Genomic DNA, 21002 nt, shown 5'->3' with positions numbered 1-21002 from the left:
GGGTGGCGTAGGGCCAGCGGGGATACATTGGTGCCGTGACCCGGATGGGAGTGAGGTTTAGGGGGGTGAGTGTAGCAGAGGCCAGCTAGTAAGTGCTGTGCAGGTAAACCTCACTCCCCTGACCTCTAAAGGTGCTCTAGTGATAGATGCTAAAGGCCATGGTCTTTAGCTTCCTTGGTAGAACAACTGACTCCCATGTGGAACGTCACCAGTTCAATACCAGCTCAGAACAGGTTGGGTGGCGTAGGACCAGCGGGGGTTACAGGAGCACTTGGTAATTACAGACAGATACAGTCAAGGTTGTACTCTGCAAGAAGGTAGAACTCTTGCAAGAAGGTATAAGATTGGACACCCCTTGGGCATAGGGATGTATCCTTTAATTTGGAAAGCAGTGACAGACTTGGGTAATCAAGTTTAGCTGGAAATGGTATTGAGATAAAATTTTGTCATTTAGCATATAGGCTAATTAGTTAATCCTTTAAAAGAAAATAACCAGTTGAGTAAGTTTGACACCTCCACCTTCTGATATGGCCGACTGGATTAAGAATTAATGTAGAATTAAGTTTAAACGTACTTGAGTTCAAACTCTCTTCAAAGTCAGTTCTGTCTATTAACTCAAAATCTTTGCCACACAGCTCTGGGTCCAGTGACGTCAGTCTCGGTGGACTACAGCTGTGCTACAAATTCAGCTTCAGTCACTTGGACAACTGTGTTTGGAGCCACTTCTTACCGTGCCACTGCCGTAAGTCGCAGTGGTACAGTTCTGTCCTGCACATCGAACAATACAATGTGCCAACTTGTAAAGCTAGCATGTGGAGAAAACTACATCGTACACGTTATCGCACAGTCCAACAACTGTGAAAGCACTGGCAATGCCACCACATCCTTCCAAACAGGTGAGATGTTGACACAAATGAAGAATAGGACGCACAAAAACCAAGTCCAAAACTCTTCAGCAATAAATATTCAGAGTTTGCACTTCACAGTTAGGGTTGATTACTTTTAATTGATGCTGGATTTGTTGCAGTGAAAGTGAGGTGAGTAAACTGGGGTGACTTTTATTAATGAATAAGTTACTTTACTAGTTACTTGACAGAAAGTAATCCGATAAGTAACCCAAGTTACTTGCAACGCATTACACCCAAACACTGCTTCCTGTTGGCATTCAGGGAGAATAATCTGAACTAGAATCAGTGATTTGTGGTGTGCATCCTGGATATCTATACTCTTGCATTTCTGATCATCAATGCCCTCTATTCATCCAAGAGCTTTAAAGACACTTGATCCACAACAGAGAAGTCCCTGGAGATTGCATTGTTTCTACTGGGACATCTGAATAGTTTCACAACAGCAAGTGTTCTTTTTCTGTTGTGCTGACCCACTTCAGATAGTTGTATATTGTTCGATCAAGAGTCATGTCACAGTGTGGGAAATTGTTCTTCATTCAATAGAGGTGTATTTGTTACATGAAGGACATAATGCTTCCAAAGTTATTGCCATTTGTCTTGTTTGTGAACTCATGGAAGCTGAGAAGCCGCCGGTACTGTGTTCCTAATCCATTTTAAGCTATTATATCTCAGTTAATGGTATTATGGATTATATGGTTGCTACAGTCCTAAATGGGGCAACAAAATTATCTTCAAATGTCTGTGGATTGCCGTTTTTCAAGTCATTCTCTTTAACAAATAACATGCCAGCTATGGCAATGCTGAGGATGCAGTGCAAATATGTGATCTAAATTGTATTCTGAGACAAAAGAAAGAAGGTAGACAGAATTTGATATTGGCGTACTTGTGCATTGTATGTTTCAGGCCAAGGCCTATAATGGTTTCAGTATAGTTTCAGTGCTCTACATCTGATTGAAAATCCACTGGGACAGACACCTTTTTTCAAACTTCAGAAAAGACAGCATGAGTTGCATTTTAGGTATCTCTTAAAATGAAAGATCAAAATCTAGACAAGAGCTATCCCAGGTGTTATGTGTTCTCAGGGAGGAAGCTAATACCCACCCAGTCCTCTGGAGAATCAGGGAGAATATAGTACCTAGAGAACAAGCCTTTTTCTTAGGCATCCATTACGTGAATCACCCCTGCAAGCACAAGACGTCAACGTGACATCATATCGATGTTGTACCCCAACGTACTGGGGACGTTGGATTTTGTTTGGGAATGAAAATCGGGTTGACGTCAGAACCTATCGTCAGGCCGACTCCAATGTCCAACCTAAAATCAACCAAATATCAACATCTAATCATGTTACAGCTTGATGTTGTGTGAACGTTACCACTAAGACATCTATCAGACAAGTTTGGTCACTTTTCTACACAATGTAAAATCAACCAAATATCGACATTATTTGATGTCGTTATTGGACGTAAGTTTACCATTGTCCTTAGACACTGGCTAGGCAATACATTTTGATCACTTGACGTCATGACCTAAATCTAACCTAATATTATCGTCTTATAATATTGAGTGCCTGCCGGGACTCTTTTCAGAGCAGTAAGAACTGGCGTAACAGTAAACTAAAACCCATTTCAGAAACTCAAATAACAAGGTTAGGAGATTAGAAGACAAGATACTGGGAACTAAGATTAGCTATTGTCTGTATTCTGTGTTCTTTGATGCTTATCTTACTAAAGTTTAATCTATTTCTTTGTACGCATGCTTACAGCTCCCTGCGCTCCCTCCAATCTGATGCTGTACCGGGAGTGCAGCAGCAATGTCATCATCTTTTCTTGGGCTCCAAATAATTACTCTGCTTACTACTTTGCGAGGGCTGTTGACTCGGTCGGAAAGGTCATGGAATGCATGACTACAGACACATCTTGCTTCTTTACTGACACCACATGTGGACGCCTTTACAACTTCACCGTCTCGGGCTCTTCATCTTCATCTAAACAGCAGTGCAACTCCCCATCCAGTTCAGCGATTCAAATACGAACTGGTAACAATAAATATATCTTCAAAATCTATACGTGTTTATCATGACTAAACTTGGTTCTTTGGTTCTGTCCTGCAGAGTTTAGTTCCAAGCCAAATTAGACGCATCTGAACCAGCTAATCAAGCTCTTTCTAAGTATGCTAGAAACTTCCATGCAAGTGTGCTGAAGGAAGTTGGAGCTATGCAGTACACCAGCTCTTGACTGTTGTCTTGACTTGTTGGCCTAAATCAGGGGAGTCCAAACTTGATCCTAGAGGGCAGGTGTCCTGCAGATTTTAGCTCCAACTTGTCTCAACACACCTGCAAGATGTTTCTAGAAAGCTATGTAAGAGCTTGATTAGCTAGCCAAGGTGTGTCTGATTGGAGTTGGAACTAAACTTTGCAGGACACCGACCCTCCAGGACTGAGTTTGGACACCCCTGGCCTAAATATTCAACTCACAGCATATGATGCATTATGTTAATCTCATTCCACCAGCACCCTGCCCACCAAGGAACATGCGCACGTCCACCGACTGTCAGACAGATGTGTTGACCAGCAGCTGGGAAGGTGCGGATGGAGCCCTACGGTACACAGTGGAGGCTTTTGGCAACCGTGGAAATCAGAGCTACTATACGTGTAGCTCATTGAAGCAGAGCTGCACGATCACCGGCATAAACTGTGGAGAGAGTCTTACCATGATAATCACTGCTGCTGATAATGAGTGCTCCAGTGTTCTGTCTCTGGGGGAAGTAGGTCAGACTGGTGAGTGACAATGCCCTCTGGTGGACAAACAGTATGGTTACATGCAATCAATTTAAGCAGGTGCAGTTTTAAGTCATCAGGTCTTGTAAAATGGTTGGAACATCACAACAAACAGGTCCCTTGGTGGAGTTTGCAGGTTTTTTGAGCACCAGTTGTCCCCACAATCTAAAGACACACACTGGTCCTGCAATGGTCTGACCATCACCCAGAGTTTTACACATCTTCAGATTGAGACAATGGGATAGGTTAAGCATTAAGGCTAGTGCATTGGTTAGATGGGTGTTTGTGAAATTATAAACTATTGATGCGTAGACCACTTTAGCACAAGTGGTCATGAGCAGCAGTTAATTTGTTGGCTTACGCAAAAAAACATTTAAATATTATTCTAAATTTTAACATGAATACATTCCAGGCCTCTTACAACACTAAAGAAAATGAATAAGCACACTGAAAATGGCATTTTCCTAACCAGACTAACTTCTATTGTATACTCCTAAACCCAATTCTTTCTATTGAACCTTTAAAATGAGTAACGTTTAACAGGTTTCTCACTCTGAAAGCTGAAAAGTAATTTTGAGATCAAACCTATCAGATTCTGGGTTTCCTCGGGTGTTCCGATTATAGTGCAGATGTTATTATTGCCAGTTTTGGGTCTCTTTGATCGCTCGTGCAGCCATGTTGCTGCTGTAGCTGTTGAATTCAAGGAAATCTTTCAAAGCCCTTCAAATTTCCCCTACCCCTACACCTCCAAGCAAAAGAAAATCAAAACATCTATACCCCTTAAACACAGGGGGAAGTGGAAGGGCTAAAGCTGTGGCCATACTAGAGTTTGAGCTTGTGAAATTCTTTCTGACAGCGCTGCGAAAACAGGCAGGATAATGATGATCAGGCATAGATAAAGTGAGCGAGTGCTCCATATTTGAAATTTATGTACAGAAAGGTCACATTTTGATGTGGTCTCAAGCAATCATATGATGTGTTTTTGCAGAACAGAGTGCACCACTCTTGAACATTGGAACGCAGCAACATACAAACATTGTCGTGTCTTGTCTTGTGTAATTGGAAGTCTATGGGGCGAAAAGTCACAGTATGACCATGGCTTAAGACAGAATTGGGATTGGGTCTAAATTAGACTCTTCTCCATCATTTCAAACAGACATACCCTTTACAACTCCTCTTTATGAATCCTTCAACCCAAATTCCTGCCAGAATGCATTAAACAACTGCTATGCAAAGAACCTCTGATTGCCTGAGTATTATTCCGAATGGAGGAATTCAGATTTGCTGTTTAACCAAAGTACACACGCTTTAAATACTTTATGTTGTGTTTTCTAGCTCCCTGCAAACCTCAAAGTCTGTCAGCAGTGGTGGACTGTGGCTCAGATTCTATCTCTCTGACATGGGAGGCCTCATTAGGTTCTGTATTCTACATGGCCACTGCAGTGGATCGCTTTGGAACTGCTTACACTTGCAGCTCAATGGATGTACGTTGCCAGATCACCGGGCTGAGCTGTGAATCGAATTACACAGCTTTTGTCATGGCATCCGATATCAGATGCAACAGCTCTGTCAGTGACAACATCACTGTACAAACAGGTGCAATAGATGTGCAAATTTACCATAGCGGAATTACCTTGACGTTTCACATCTCATAACCAACTTCCTGTCCTATCTCTTAGGTCCCTGTCCCCCTCAGGGTGTTCAAGCTGTGCTGGACTGTCAACAAAACCAAGCACTGGTGAGCTGGAAGGGATCTCCAAGTGTGATTTCCTTCATTGCCACTATGCAGGACGAGGCTGGAGGGTTACTCAGCTGCAGCACCACAGCCAGCAGCTGCCGGATCTCCAACCTGAAGTGCGGACAAGTTTATGGCATTAGCGTCCTACACCATGATGGAATTTGTCCCAGTATGTCTTCCCGTGCCATACAAATGAGGTCCGGTAAGGAAGCTTTAGTCCATAACATTTAAGTTAAATGTTTTTATTATAGGTCTTTGAAGGTCTCTTCTCTTCGCTACATTACTACAGAGGTGTACAACACTAATAATGAGTAAATCACTGGAGGTTAAAATATCTAAGGTGGTGGCAGGGCCGGAGCAAGCTGAACTGCCGCTCTAGGCAGAGGACGATCACACCGCCCTCAACCCCAATGTGAAAACAAAAGTGACCGGTTATGAAAATGAAGTGAGGTGTCGCGGACCTGTTTGTTGTTATTGTCTGTAATGCTTGAAACATTTTTAAATTTTAAGTTGAAGTTGAAGTTGAGTTCACAAATAAATTCACAGTGGGGCTAATAAGTTTGACTTCAACTGTGCAAAATCCTACAATAGTTTGCTATTAAAACAGATACCATGCTCTCTTTGCAGTACCGTGTGGTCCAGCACATGTCCGGGCTGATGTCCAGTGCCCCTCAGGTCTTCTCTCGCTCAGCTGGGATCCAACAGACGGTGCTGCAGGTTATATTTCCACTGTGGTTTCCGGAAGCACTGGGAAGCTGCTTTACTGCAACTCTAGCGTGCCGTCCTGTAACATGAGCAATCTGCAGTGTGGAGATTCATACTCCATAAAGCTCCAGTCATACAACAGCTCCTGTCTGAGCATGCTCAGTGCACCTGTAGTGATCAGAGAGGGTGAGGCACGGGTTCATTCTCAAAACATTACTTCAGTAGCATCATTGACCCATGATAATCCAACGAATCTCACGGCAATTCGTAACTTTTTCATACAATTTGATTCATACAATTTGCTCATCAGCCAATGACGGTTGGGGTTAGGGGTGGGGTTGGGTGCCACGCCTCTTTTTTAAAATCGTGCATTTTAATACGACTGAACTCGTACAAATTCGAACAAATTAGCCACTAAACTGACAAAACGTAAATTACTTACGTTTCCTCGTGAGATCAGACTGGATAATCTATGCTTCCTACAACTGTCAGTACATTTGCCTATTCACTACATGTTTAATTATTTGTATTTCAGTGGTGCTCTTTGTGTGTTATTCTCATGCTTTCTTCACTCTCTCCCTACTAGTGCCCTGTGTGCCCACTAACGTTACGGCTACACGGACCTGTGGCAACAGCTTGGTGAATGCATCATGGCAAGCAAGCCGTGGTGCTTTATCTTATGTTGCGTTTGCTGTGGGCGAAGATGGACACTATACAAACTGCTCCTCCAACACTACATCATGTAGCTTCGCTGACCTGCACTGCAGCACCATGTACTCCATCAGTGTGAGCGCTGTAGATGGGAACTGCTCCAGCCTGCAGAGTCAGAACACTACCCTGCGCACAGGTCAGGCTAAACTGATACTGATGACAACTGAAAATATAGAAATAAAAGCTTAGATATAATGTCAGTAAATCAAATGAGCATACACTGCACAAATAGACTGCAAAAATTAATATGAGCATTTTCATATTAGTCAATAATATTACTGAAATATAAACTGAATTGATGTAAATTTACACACATTTACACAAGTACATAAACAGACTCCATGATGTGCTTAAAATCTGGGGGATTTCTACATGCATAGATTCAGTGTGGGCCTACTAATCGCCTTTTATACAGTGCACGAACCACACACTCCAAAGGTATTCACTGTTTCTTTTTCATGTCGAACTGTTTTCTTTCTCCAGTTCCCTGTTCACCCACTAATGTAAAGAGCGTTGTGAATTGTAGCATCAACTCCGTCTCTCTGTCATGGAGCGCCAGTCTTGCCGCTGTTTCCTACAGAGGCTCAGCATTGGGCAAAGATGGCCAGAATATCACATGTGATACCAAAACTCCAGGGTGCCAGTTAAGCGGCCTGCATTGTGGACAGGAGTATGTGTTTGTCGTAAGTGCTTCTGATGGCACATGTGACAGTCCAAACAGTGCAGAGAACAGACACCAGACAGGTAGCACATTCCATTAGGATATTAGCAGGCTTCTTTGGAATATGTGCCCATGGCTACATTTTTGAGTACTGACAAATATGTACCCCGGACTATTTTGTCTTGCAGTTTTCACAAATCCACAAGAGGGCGTCATGTGCATTTTTGACCAAAGTCCAAAGTCAAATTTATTCACCCTCCTGTGAATTTTCTTTTAATTTTCAAATGTTTCCCAAATGATGTTGAACAGATTCAGGAATTTTTCAAAGTATTTCCTCTAATATTTTTTCTTCTGGAGAAAGTCTAATTTGTTTTATTTCAGCTAGAATAAAAGCATTTTTTAATTGGTTTAAACTCATTTTAAAGTCAATATCATTACCCCCCTAAAGCTATATTTGTTTTGGATTATCTCCAGAACCAACCACTGTTATACATATATGACTTGCCTAATCTTGCCTAATCAACTTGCCGACCTAGTCAAATATTATGTGCTGTCATCATAACATAGATTAAAGAAATCAGTTATTAGAAATGAGTTATCAAAACTATCATGTCTAAAAATGTGTTGAGAAAAATCTTCACTCCGTTAAACAGAAATTGAGAGGAAAATATGTACAAGGAGGCTAATAATTCAGGAGGGTTTATAAATTCTGATGTCAGCCATACCTGTGAGCATGTATTTGTCAGTTCACAAAAATTTACACTTGGACACATCCTCCCAATGAGCCTGTGTTTCACCGTACAATTCACAGTAGTCATGATTTCCATACTTATACTGAAATGTTTCACTCCTCACGTGTTTTTGTCCAGCACCTTGCGCCCCTCAGATTGTGTCCAGATTCGTGGACTGTTCCACTAACAGCCTGAACGTCAGCTGGGCTCTGGGTGTCACAGCTCTAAACTACACTGTCCTGGCCACCACAGCAGGTGGCGCTGTGCTCAACTGCACCACGCAGAGCTCTAGTTGTATTGTCACTGGCCTGGACTGTGGTAAGAACTACACTGCCATCATCACAGCATCCAATGGAGAGTGTCAAGGGCCAGGGAGCCAGAGCCGTCCTGTCCAAACAGGTGAGATTTATAGACAGGAGAGCTGAAAGAATGCATTTAAAGATGAAGTATGTTGTTTTATTTTTTCAAACACCTTTAGCAAACACAATTCAAGCCCATTTTTCAGAATCCTAAATGATTGTAGCTTGTCAGACTGCAAGGATGTGATCCCACACTGTGAGATCTCAGTTGTCATCATGTCAGACTGAATAATTGGATCAAAACGCAGTTAAAACGGACAATAACTTCATCTATAAACCCAATAAACCCATCTCTTCTGAGATCACCTAAACCCCTGTGAATAAAAACTCTTCTCTCCCCCCCACATAGACCACATGAAAACTTCAAAACATAATGCAATTCCGAGGGGGTGTTCATACCGGATGTGGCTTGAGCAAACAGATGCTATTCGCTTGCATTTAGAGGCTTGAATATTTTGCGTTTACTCGCTTAATGAGTCAAATTCACTTCACAATAAATGGGGATTCGCGTCATCGGAAGGATGTTCGTCTGCTTGGCTGCTAGCTGTGTTTAATGTGCTTTAGGAAGGATGAAAAATGCTGTATATTCATTCGGCGCTGTGTTTGGGTCCATCAGATCATTGAGAGGTGCTCCTACTTGGTTGGGTTCAGATTTTTTAAATTGAGCAATTGGTGCAAATCAAAATAAAACGCTTAATTTGCAACATGTCATTCGCTAGCATAGCATAATGGGCGTGAATAGCACCATAGGATGTACTGCTTTTGAATTAGAATGTACTACTCGGCTGTTGAAAAAGTGCGTTCTATACATTATAAATGCGAATAGTATGAATGGAACTTGGACATTCTACATGCGCCATTTTTTCATGGTCACATGATCTACCCATGTCAATTACGTTGCTTCTGCCGTTGCCGCTATTGGAGGAGCGGGTGCACACGCAATCTCGATAGCACATGGACATATTTCCATAAATTCACTCTCCGCAATTTGTAAGTCAATTCATAGGCATTTCATTCACCTCCACTTCACCTGTTGTGTTGTGTTTTCTGTTTGATGTTTGTCTGTGTGGGCGTAGTCAGGCTTCCGGTCGCGATTGGTCAAACCGAGCACATAGGAAGTCCCGGTTTAAGAATGAATGGGATTGTGTGCGCATGCGCACTGCGATCGGAAGCTGACGAAACCATTATGTCTGTTCAATAGGTGTTTTGTGTTCATGAAGTGTGTATTATGTGTTTATTTATATTAAGAACATTTATGTTTTGTTGTTAATTATATATTAGGATTTTTTCTTTATGTGTTTAATGTGAAGTGTAGATTGAATGTTAAGTTTTTTAATGTTTGCGTATTTGTCCAATTTAATACTTACCTTTGAATAGTATAGCCCACAAACGGGCGGGAGTTTGGGCTATATAGCCCAACTACCTTTTGACACTTGTTAACCAAGTCAATGCTACTGTGGTGCCTCGAGCAAGTTTATTGTGAATACCTGTTATTACTATTTTTGTAGATATAATTGGAGTATATTTTTGCAGATTTTATTTTCCTGATTGTTGTTTCTTTGGTACTTTTTATTATTATTTTTTTAGCACTTGTAAATATCTTCACTGTGGATGGACTTTTTGGCACTGTAAATAAACATCACCTTGCATCAGTTTTTCCCCTTTCGAACTCCCATTTCTCCCCCTGAAGATGAGCTGGTGGGCTCGTTTTCATCACACCTTCCATTTATGAATTCTCGCATGGTGTATCATGGGATAGCATAGCACCCATTGGATGCGCTCTTCAGAATCTCGTCATCCGGTTTCTTCTTGAATACAACTTTTTTTATTCTATGAATACAGATATACTACTCGGTTCGCATACTGTTTTTACTATACTATGTATATAGTATGGAAGTATGTGTTTTCGGTTGCAGCCTGAAAGACCTCTAATGAGTGTGACAGACAAAGTTGACATCCAAAATATGCAGTGTTGGTGGTCCCTGCCTTAAACCTTACTCCCATCCTCCTATTTAAAAATCATATGTACTTTACCTTTAAACAGTGTGATTTCACCAATCATGGTTTCCCTAAAAACCAAAAAAATTCTCTCTCCTGGCAGTGCCGTGTATTCCCTCATCTGTCCGTGCCAATGTGGAGTGTGTGAGCAACACTGTGAAGGCATCATGGGGTCCCACAGCCGGAGCATTATCCTACAACGGTGTCCTGACCGGCCCAGGCCAGTACAATCAATCCTGCACGACCTCTGACCTCTCCTGCTCTTTCAAGGGCCTGACCTGCGCACAGACCTACATGCTAAACGTCATCTCTCAAGATAATCAGTGCCACAGCTTAGCCGGCTCCAACGTCTCTGTGACAACAGGTAGGGAAACGCATCAGTTTCACCTTGATAGAAAGGCCAAGGGATTTTCTAGATTAGACTATTTAAAATAGTTTTATTTTAGTATATTTTTTCTCTGCACAGATGTTGTTTTGGTTTTAGTAAGTTTGACTGATGTTTTTGTTAGCTTTAGTGTACTTTTATTTTGCGAACATACATTGTTGTTTATATAGTTTTAGTTGATTAGTAGCAGAGTTAAGTGTACAAATCCAGCTCTATTATACACCCAGCGCAATAAGGCGCAAGACTTGTATGGCGGGATTCGTAGCTATTTTTAGACCAGCACAACTGTAATTTTCACGTTTTGCACTACGTTATTTAAATAGCAAATCCATTTGCGCCACTTTTTGTACTCATGGGTGTGCTGGTCTAAAATAGAGGTGTGTTAAGGCGCATTGTTGGCACGTTGCCAAATTCCAGCACAGAGCATGTTAGTTATGCGCCTGTGTAGGTCCAAATGCTTACATGTTGCTTAATACACACAGGATGTACAGCAATACACAAATATCTTTACAGATGAAAACAATTAAAGGATTAAAATGACACAAAAATTATTAATTTATGCATAAATATAAAAACCACTGCCTCCATGCCTTATTCACCTCGGGAAACTTTTTAGTTTATTCATGGCAATCTGCATTTGTATAATGTTAATATTTATTATCTGCATATTTATATTCGTTTAAATATAATCAAGTTTAGATTTGTCCACCTGTGGGGTTTTGGAGACGTCTGCATCACCATATGGGGCAAAAGAACAGGACATGTGTTTGGATATAACTCCACATGTTTTACCTCACTTCATTGTTATTATATTATTTATTCGTTTGCAGGAAATTAGAACTGAATTAATAAACAAATGACATTAAATATGTGGGCTATAATGGATGTGTTCATTGGAGTGAGTTTCCACCGTTTCCTTACTCCACCAAAGTAAAGGAGTAAAGGAGTAAAGTAAAAAGAAAGTAAAGAGGCTGAATGGAGGAGGCTCATTCTTTATCCTCATGCTGCAGTTGGTTTGTTTAACTATTTTCTCGGTTGTGAAGCGTTCAGTTTTTCCTCTAACAAACTCTGCCATGTAAATAGCAAATGTGCCATGGTGCGACAACTGACTCTTAAAAGGAATGAGAGATGAGACTCTGATTGGTTTAATGCATGTTATTCTTAAAACACAACCATAACTCATTAAGAGAATAAGCAAAACCCTGTTAGACCATGTGCCAAGGCCCACAGCGTATTCTTCCATCCTTTAAAGAGCAAAAGTGGATTCGGACATGCCCTTAATGCTTTTGTGCTATGCACTTTAGACTTTGCGCATACCTTGTTAAAATAGAGCCCATACTCTTGTGCAAAAATCTTAACAAAAATAAAATAATTATTTGAACAAATGCCGACCCCCAAAAAAAACGAAAAAAATATTTAAAAATAAGGAATATCGACATGATTTATTTAAATGTGCAATGTTTATTAACAATACATAAAATGCCACAAATACATCATTCAATTTTTTATTGATATTTATTTTTATTATCTGCATATTTATATTCGTTTAAATATAATCAAGTTTAGATTTGTCCACCTGTGGGGTTTTGGAGACGTCTACATCACCATATGGGGCAAAAGAACAATGTGCAATGTTTATTAACAATACATAAAATGCCACAAATACATCATTCAATTTTTTATTGATATTTATTTTTATTAATACAGTAAACATAACATTGAATATATGATGAGATATTTAGTTCATGTTTGTTGTTCTTGTGTTTTATTAATGTTTAAACCTACCCCAACCTTACACCTACCCCTTACAGTATCTGTGTTTTACTAATAAGCCGACGGTGATCTGATTGTATTAATCTCTTAAGTTGTTCTGCCCAAAAATGCAGGTGGTCCGCTAGGTCATTGTTTGCTGGGTGTTGTGTTTTATTAATGTCTACACCTGTCCCGAATGTACCTCTTACAGTAATATTTTGATTTTCAAGCTCCCTGTGATCCTGAGAACGTGACCGCAGTGCTGAAGTGTGACTCACAGGCGGTACATGTGTCGTGGCATGCTTCTGCTGGTGCCAGTGTGTACACAGCCCTGGCAAACACACAGAATCAGAGCATTTCTTCAGTTTCCTGCCAAACCTCCAACACTTCCTGTGACCTCACGCCGCTCCACTGCGGGGAGGTTTTTAATGTCACCGTGCTTGCTAATGATGGAACCTGTAACAGCTCAGCATGGGCCAGCACTACACTGGAAACAGGTATGAAGATTTCAGCACAGGGATGGCGAACTCTGTCCTGGAGGGTCGGTGTCCTGCAGAGTTTAGATCTGATCCTAATTAAACACAACAGCCTATAACTTTCTAGTGAACTTGAAGACATATGTCCATCCAAAACTGGAATATTACATAAAACATTTGCAGATAAAGCCAATAAGTCCAAGAGAACAATATCATTACAAATATCAAAAGAAAATGGAAGTTGCTGCATTAGACGAAGGCCTCTTTTCGGATATAATAACTTACTAGCATCTTAGACCCAGATAGCATATAAATGTGGGCCACTTTAGGCAGTTGTGCGGCACTGGTGTTCTTTCATGGCCCAGACTATATGAATGTAAGCCTGAAGTGGCCCACCTGAACAATGGCAAAGGGGGGCCAAAGATTCAAATTCACATATGGGTCATTTAAAGCAAATATTAGGCACTTATGGCAAAATGTAATCTGAATGTGAGCCCAATGTGGCCCATGTGGAAAATTATCAATTTGGCCCAAATGACAGAGGACAAATGTGGGCCACAGTTGGCAAAATAGTGGCATAGTCATTTAAGAGTAATCTGGGTCTAAACCTAAAGACATATGTGGGCCACTTTTGGCAAATATTCGGCACAGTAAGCTCTGGCTATTGCGGCTGTGAGCCTAATGTGGCCCAGAAAAGATATGGAAAACGTGGCCCAGTTATCTTGAAACATACGTGGTCCATTTTTGGCAAATATTCGGCACAGTAAGCTCTAGCTATTGCGGCTGAGAACCTAACGTGGCTCAGAGAAGAATTGGAAATCGTGGACCAGTTATCTTGAAACATACGTGGGCCACTTTTGGGGAATGTTCGCCACAGTAAGCTCTGGCTAATGTGGATTTGAGCCTAATGTGGCCCAGAGAAGATATAGCAAATGTGGCCCAGTTATCCTAAAACAATTGTGGGCCACTTTTGGGAAATGTTCACCAAGGTAAGCTCTGGCTAATGTGGCTGTGAGCCTAATGTGGCCCAGAGAAGATATGGCAAATGTGGCCCAGTTATCCTAAAACAATTGTGGGCCACTTTTGGGAAATGTTCGCCACAGTAAGCTCTGGCTAATGTGGCTGTGAGCCTAATGTGGCCCAGAGAAGATATAGCAAATGTGGCCCAGCTATCTTAACACATATGTGAACCACATAGACTAAAGTGTTTAGCATGTTCAGGTGTGTTCGATTAATGTTGAAACAAAACTCTGCAGGACACCGGTCCTCCCGGGTCGAGTTTGCCCTGGTTAAGTTCGTATTACTTCAGTCTGGATTGATTGAGCTTTAGCATAATCTTCCTTAACTTGTCTGTGTGATGTCCCAGCACCGTGTCCTCCAACAATGAGGTCTCCTTCACTGAACTGCAGCACTAATGTGGCCCTGGTTTCCTGGGTGAAGGACCCAGATGCATTGTGGGTAAAGGCCAATGCCACGTCTGTCCTGGGACCCACGGCCTCCTGCAACTCCTCTGGCATCAGCTGTTCCCTGGACTCTTTGCAGTGTGGTCAGACCTACAGTGTGTACGGTGTAGCCCAGGGCCCGCAGTGCTGGAGTTCACCCAGTGCTCCATTCAGTGTTATCACAGGTACGTCCACCACACATTCAAAGTTCAGCATCTAGTGATGTGCATTTTTATTCAATGTGTGACGTGATCTCAACAAAACATGAAGGCATAGGCATAGCCCTGCCCCTTTTATAAAAGCAGCCAATAGCGTTTCGTTTTATCACCGCTCTGTCTGTGGGAGTGGTTGAACTCTTGTGAAGCCTCCTGATGGGGGCGGGGCATGTCAGATACTAGCATTTGATTGGTCATAATTTAATAAGAAATTCTAAGAAGTTATAAGTTTATATCTGTTTCATATCTTCTAAAGCATCTTCACTGTTTTGGCGTACTAGCTTATAGAGATCCTAAAAACTAGCAATACTACTACTAACATCTAAAAACTTTATTTTAATTAACGGGATCTTTAAGAACACATATTTACTATGGAAATAAAGGCTATACATACTTCATAGTCTCGAAATAAAACTTTCCTCTGTTGCTGTTTTCCAGCCCCATGCACCCCTGCAGCAGTGAGCTCTAACTACAGCTGCGGGACCAGCACTGAGCTCAGCTGGACTGACAGTCTGGGCCGAGAGAGTTTCTATGCATATGTGGAGACAAGCGGACACTCGGCCTCCTGCGTTACAAACCAAACCCACTGTGCCATCAACACGCTGATGTGCGGGAGCCTTTATAATGTCTTTGTGCAGTCCATTTCTAGTCACTGCAACAGCAGCTATGCAGCACGCACGCAGCTACAGACAGGTGAACACGCATACACACACTGTACAAGCATCCTATGAGGATTTACCTCTTATAAACCAACCCAGGCTTGCTCTGATTATGTACCCCTGTATACATTTCTGGAGAGCGCCAAATATATCCCAGGAGATACGTTTTTTTTTTTGTTTTCGCAAATCCACCAGAGGCTGACGTGTACGCTTTTTCAGATCTCGAACTTGACCTGCAATGCACTTCATGAGTGCCAAGTCACCAATTCTATGTCTTATTTGTTTATCATGATTAATATTTAAGTAGATATGACATCTTAAACCAAAAACAGTAATAATAAACATTTCCCACTCTCTTTTCCACTACCTCCATTAAATAGTCCATAGAGAACTAATAGAGATATAGATATTAATCTATAGCTACGAATACTAATAGTTTACTCTGTAGTAAATCTCTGGAGAAGATATTATGACTATTATGTCTGTATGTATATTATAATTAGATATTATGTGCCCTCAGCTCCTTGTGCCCCACAGAATGTGACTGTAGCACTACAGTGTACGAATAACACTGCCTTCGTGTCCTGGAATGGAAGTCCTGGGGCTGTGGGTTATAATGTCACGGCGTTGGGCCACGATGGGGATTTCAAGTTCAGTATTGTCAATGGAACCAGCTGTCAACTACCCAGCATGCACTGCAGTCAGATCTACGACATTGTGATTACACCCTTCTCTAGGACGTGTTCGGGATTCCCATCAGCTACATACACTTTCAGTGCAGGTAGGTACTAGCAGTTTTATTTAATCTGTGTGTTGTATTGTGTAATGCTTTCAGTGATATTGAGTGCTGCGTCATTTTAGGTACTAGTTAACTGTTTTCACCTAATTTTAGTGTTACAAAATTCATATTATTCCCTCCACACACCTTTAGGTTCTTGTGCTCCCAGTGATGTGCAAGTTTCTCTACAATGCAATGGTAATGTCGGATTTGTCCGCTGGACTGCCGCCAAGAATGCTGAAATGTACATTGCCACAGCAACCGGTAGAAATGGCTCTAGCTACACTTGCACATCCAATAGCACCAACTGCACCTTCAGCCAACTGCAGTGTGGTGATAACTACACCGTTACTGTTGTTACGGTGGACCGTGGTTGCAAGAGTCAACCCAGCACACCAGTCAGTCTACAATCAGGTCAGCAAACAGGACAAGTAGTAGTATAGGATTTCTCTTATCATATTGCGTTACTGACTACCTTTCGGTTTGGGCTGAATTCCCCATTCTTCTAGCTATCTGCCCACCTTCGAATCTGGCCAGTCACACCAGCTGCGCTACTAATGACATCAGCATCACGTGGGACCCGAGCCCTCAGTTGGGAGTCACCTACTTCCTATTCATCAGTCAGATCAACGGGCTGAATTCCACCGTCAGCAAAGTGACAACATCACACAATTTAACAGGGTTACACTGTGGGATGAGCTTCATTGTACAAGCGGCTGCTCAGGACAGCGCCTGCACCAGTCCCTACGGAAGTCCAATACAGATCTACACAGGTACAAACCACCAAACTTGTTCAGTTATCTTTATATTGCAACCCTAAAATTGAAAGGTTGCAAGTCCCGGCACTGGCAGGGATTGTAGGTCTTGGAAGTGAATAACTGGTATTCTCACCACAATCAATACCATGGCAAACCCTGCTGAAAAATCCAGCTTATACCAGCCTAGGCTGGTTAGCTGGTTTTAGCTGGTCAACCAAGCTGGTTTTAGAGGGGTTTTGGCCACTTCCAGGCTGGTTTCCAGCCATTTCCAGCCTGGTCTTACCTGGTCAGGCTGGAAGATGACCAGCTAAAACCAGCTTGACCAGCCTAGCCAAGCTGGAAGTCCAGCCAAAACCAGCTATATCCAGCTTAAACCAGGCTAGTCAAGCTGGTTTTAGCTGGATTAGGCTGGTCATTTTCCAGCCTGACCAGCTAAGACCAGGCTGGAAATGGCTGGAAACCAGGCTGGAAATGGCCAAAACCCCTCTAAAACCAGCCTGGTCAACCAGCTAAAACCAGCTAACCAGCCTAGGCTGGTTTAAGCTGGGTTTTTCAGCAGGGTTTGCCATGGTATTGATTGTGGTGAGAATACCAGTTATTCACTTTCAAGACCTACAATCCCTGCCAGTGCCGGGACTTGCAACCTTTCAATCACAAATACAACTCTCTGACCAATAGGCCACTGCTGGCTTCGAATATTACAATAAGTGATGCTTTGACTCTGCAAGACCATGCTTGTGAACCAGTTTATCAGCAGCATTGAGGACAACCACCAGTTACACCACCAGTATAACATTAATAAGCAGTTCACTACCAGTGAACCACCAAGAACAAAGCATGAAAACAATGGGATTCATACAGGTGTACTGTACATGTATACTTAATTTCTAGCCATGGTAGTATATGCCGGGCTTAATTTGTGTCAGAACAAGCCGGATCCGGATCACCTCTGAAATCTGACCCGGAAGCTCATTTTACCAATCTCCCTCCTAACTCCCAACCCTCTTCGACCACAACTCCCCAACCCTCTGTCCGTGACACCCCACCATCCCACCGCCCCCTCTCTACACTTTCGTCCGTGACACCCACAACCACCCACCCCCGCTCTTCACTTTCGTCCACGACACACCTCCCCCAGCATGTGTTATATGTGTCATAAGTTATGTATTTCCCATACTAATCATACACCATGATCTGATGTGGCTAAAGAGAGGACATTGCACAAAGTAGTTTTTACACTTTCTTTGGCACACAAATGTGTTCTGGAAGCTTCGTGTGATTATAGTTGAACCACTAAAGTCACATGTTCAACTGTTTTGACAATGTTTTTGGTTCCTTTTCTGGACATATTTGGAGATTGAGGGAGCTCAAGAATTTCATCTAAATGTCTTAATTTGTTGGTTGAGGATGAAGGAAGGCCTCGGGGGATTAGGACAATGCAAGGCTGAATAATTAAAAACAGGATGTTTATATTGGGGTGAACTAATCCTAATGAACAATAATGAACGTTTATCTGAATTCCTGTGGAGAATATGAGTATACTAAATGCTGTCACAATACAATGGTTGGTAAAAAGGGGTATTGACCTGAGTTTCTTCTATTGATCCACAGCTCCCTGTTCAGCTAGTAACTTGACAGCTGCTCCTAGCTGTGGCACAAACATGGCTGCCATCAGCTGGCAGCCTGGATTAGGGGCATACTCCTACACTGCCAATGTGGTTGGAAACAATGGACAAACTGTCTCCTGTACTTCCAACACCACATCCTGTTCTGTGAAGGTGGACTGTGGAAATACCTATACAGCTACAGTGGTTTCCACTGTTGGCTTCTGCAACAGCACTTTTAACAACAGCATTCATTTTGAATCAGGTAATTGAGAGCACATATCCACTCTACTGATATGGGATTTCTTTCATACAGAAAAATCTAGCTTAAACCAGCTTAGGCTGGTTGGCTGGTTTTAGCTGGTCGACCAGGCTGGTTTTAGCTGGTCAGGCTGGGAGATGACCAGCTAAAGCCAGGTTGACCAGCCTAGGCTGGGAGTCCAGCCAAAACCAGCTATTTCCAGCTTAAACCAGGCTGGTCAAGCTGGTTTTAGCTGGATTTAGCTGGTCATTTTCCAGCCTGACCAGCTAAGACCAGGCTGGAAATGGCTGGAAACCAGCCTGGAAATGGCCAAAACCCCTCTAAAACCAGGCTGGTCAACCAGCTAAAACCAGTCAACCAGCCTAGGCTGGTTCAGCAGGGTTTCATACTTAGTAAACAGATGTTCTCTTCTACGTCTATGTGTGTTACAGCCCAATGCCTGCCAAGTAATGTGGTGGCACAGCTAGACTGCAACAACACACTAGCTGTACATTGGGATCGCAGTGCAAGCAACCCCGACTCCTACACAGCCCTGGCTATTGGTGCAGATGGCACTCGGGTTTCCTGTAATACGAGTTCAACTTCCTGTACCATTACGAACTTAAGATGTGGCCGCACATACAGCATTGCTGTAACAACATCCAAAACTAGCTGTGTAGTTGATGGTTCAGACTACCACATCCAGACAGGTAACCTGGCTATTGATCCCAACAATTGTAAACCAATCCAAAAACTGTATTGCGGTAAAAGCCATAATCAATCATTTCTATCCCATCAGCCCCCTGCCAACCGCACAGTCCATCTGTTCACCTGCAGTGCAGCACTAACATTGCTACAGTAACATGGGACAATAATCAAGCAGATCAGTTTGACATGGTGACTGCACTCAACTTTACGGGCGGTATGACGATGTGTAACAGCACAAACAGGTCCTGCACATTCACACAGCTGAGCTGTGGAGAGTCGTACACACTCAGCGTGGTTGGATTCAACGGAAATTGCACCAGTTTGCCCAGCGAGACCTTCAGCCTCAACACAGGTGAGACGTAGTTGCACACAGGTTAGGGATACTTTAGCATTCAATATATACAGTAAAAGGCTAAAGCATGAGCCCTCCTGTAAACTTTTAATTTGAATAGAAGTGCTGTTTAATAGAGAGAACAAAACACCTTTTACACATAACAGTTTTACTAAATAACTTCTAATAATTGATTTCTTTTGTCTTTACCATGATGACAGTGCATACTATTTTACTAGTTATTTTGCAGAAAGCTAGTATTTAGCTTGAAGTGCAATTTAAAGGATTAACTAGCTTCATTAGGTTAACTAGGCAAGTTAGGTCAATTAGGCTAGTCATTGGACAGCAGTAGCTTGTTCTGTAGCCAACTGAAAAAAAAAAACGCATAGGAGAGAAGGACAGGGTCAACAACCTGTAGACTTTCTATATACATCTGCAAGCACCAATTCTGTGTGGGCTTAGCAATCATTATCATGGTAATAATCACCAGGGGTCCGTTCTTCGTACCTCGCTTAAATGATCTAAGATGATTTGGCAGATCCTGGATCTTTTAATCTTGATAACTGATCTCTCGCTAATTTGGTTCTTCAAACAAGTTCACCAATCAGATTAGAATGTCTGGATGAACTGATCTGAGATCGCTGCGTGTGTTGTGAAGGACAGATCTATCGATCCTCAAAATCATGATCAGCAATGCAACGATTGGCTGACGGCACAGCAGCGTAATGACATCATCTGATTAATATTCAATTATCCATGTGAGCAAAATTACATCAAATTAGCAGTAAACGGCTTGTTAAATATGACACGCAATAACCTTCCACATTTGTGAGCTGCAGGCTTTACACTTTTATGTGTCAAGAGCATTTATCATGTATTTCAATGCATATCAGTGTATTTAGTTCTACATTTAGAAAATATTTTCTTTATTATAGTTGCCGTTTTTTTAATCGGTGTAAAGAATAACTGGTTGTTTACAAAAGCATTTTGATATTGGTAAAGGCGTCTGCAACTTTTGCGAAGCATCAAATCACTGGCATATTAACTATCAAAACATGTTTAT

The 21002-nt window shown here is 42.0% G+C and overlaps 1 protein-coding gene across 2 annotated transcripts in view; it reads left to right on the top strand.

Moving 5' to 3' along the window:
- The window catches only part of fndc7b (fibronectin type III domain containing 7b), a 59707-nt gene that overhangs the window by 5010 nt on the left and 33695 nt on the right, over positions 1-21002 (top strand). Inside the window, exons 6-24 of one of the 2 annotated variants that reach the window (XM_002665313.8) lie at positions 636-896; positions 2674-2946; positions 3421-3687; positions 5023-5283; positions 5367-5627; positions 6053-6316; positions 6717-6977; positions 7325-7585; positions 8372-8632; positions 10694-10954; positions 12958-13224; positions 14570-14830; positions 15299-15553; positions 16040-16300; positions 16451-16711; positions 16807-17070; positions 18667-18924; positions 19353-19610; positions 19700-19960. In XM_002665313.8, coding sequence (XP_002665359.4) covers positions 636-896; positions 2674-2946; positions 3421-3687; positions 5023-5283; positions 5367-5627; positions 6053-6316; positions 6717-6977; positions 7325-7585; positions 8372-8632; positions 10694-10954; positions 12958-13224; positions 14570-14830; positions 15299-15553; positions 16040-16300; positions 16451-16711; positions 16807-17070; positions 18667-18924; positions 19353-19610; positions 19700-19960 — 4977 coding nt within the window. Of the gene's footprint in view, positions 1-635; positions 897-2673; positions 2947-3420; positions 3688-3720; positions 3803-5022; positions 5284-5366; positions 5628-6052; positions 6317-6716; positions 6978-7324; positions 7586-8371; positions 8633-10693; positions 10955-12957; positions 13225-14569; positions 14831-15298; positions 15554-16039; positions 16301-16450; positions 16712-16806; positions 17071-18666; positions 18925-19352; positions 19611-19699; positions 19961-21002 lie in introns of those variants that run through there. The other variant, XM_073939657.1, reaches the window with a different exon arrangement.

This window comes from Danio rerio, chromosome 23, assembly GCF_049306965.1.
Source record: "Danio rerio strain Tuebingen ecotype United States chromosome 23, GRCz12tu, whole genome shotgun sequence".
Classification (NCBI taxonomy): Eukaryota; Metazoa; Chordata; class Actinopteri; order Cypriniformes; family Danionidae; genus Danio; species Danio rerio.
Note: the sequence above shows the minus strand (reverse complement) of the source record. Positions and strands in the feature narration are given on the sequence as shown.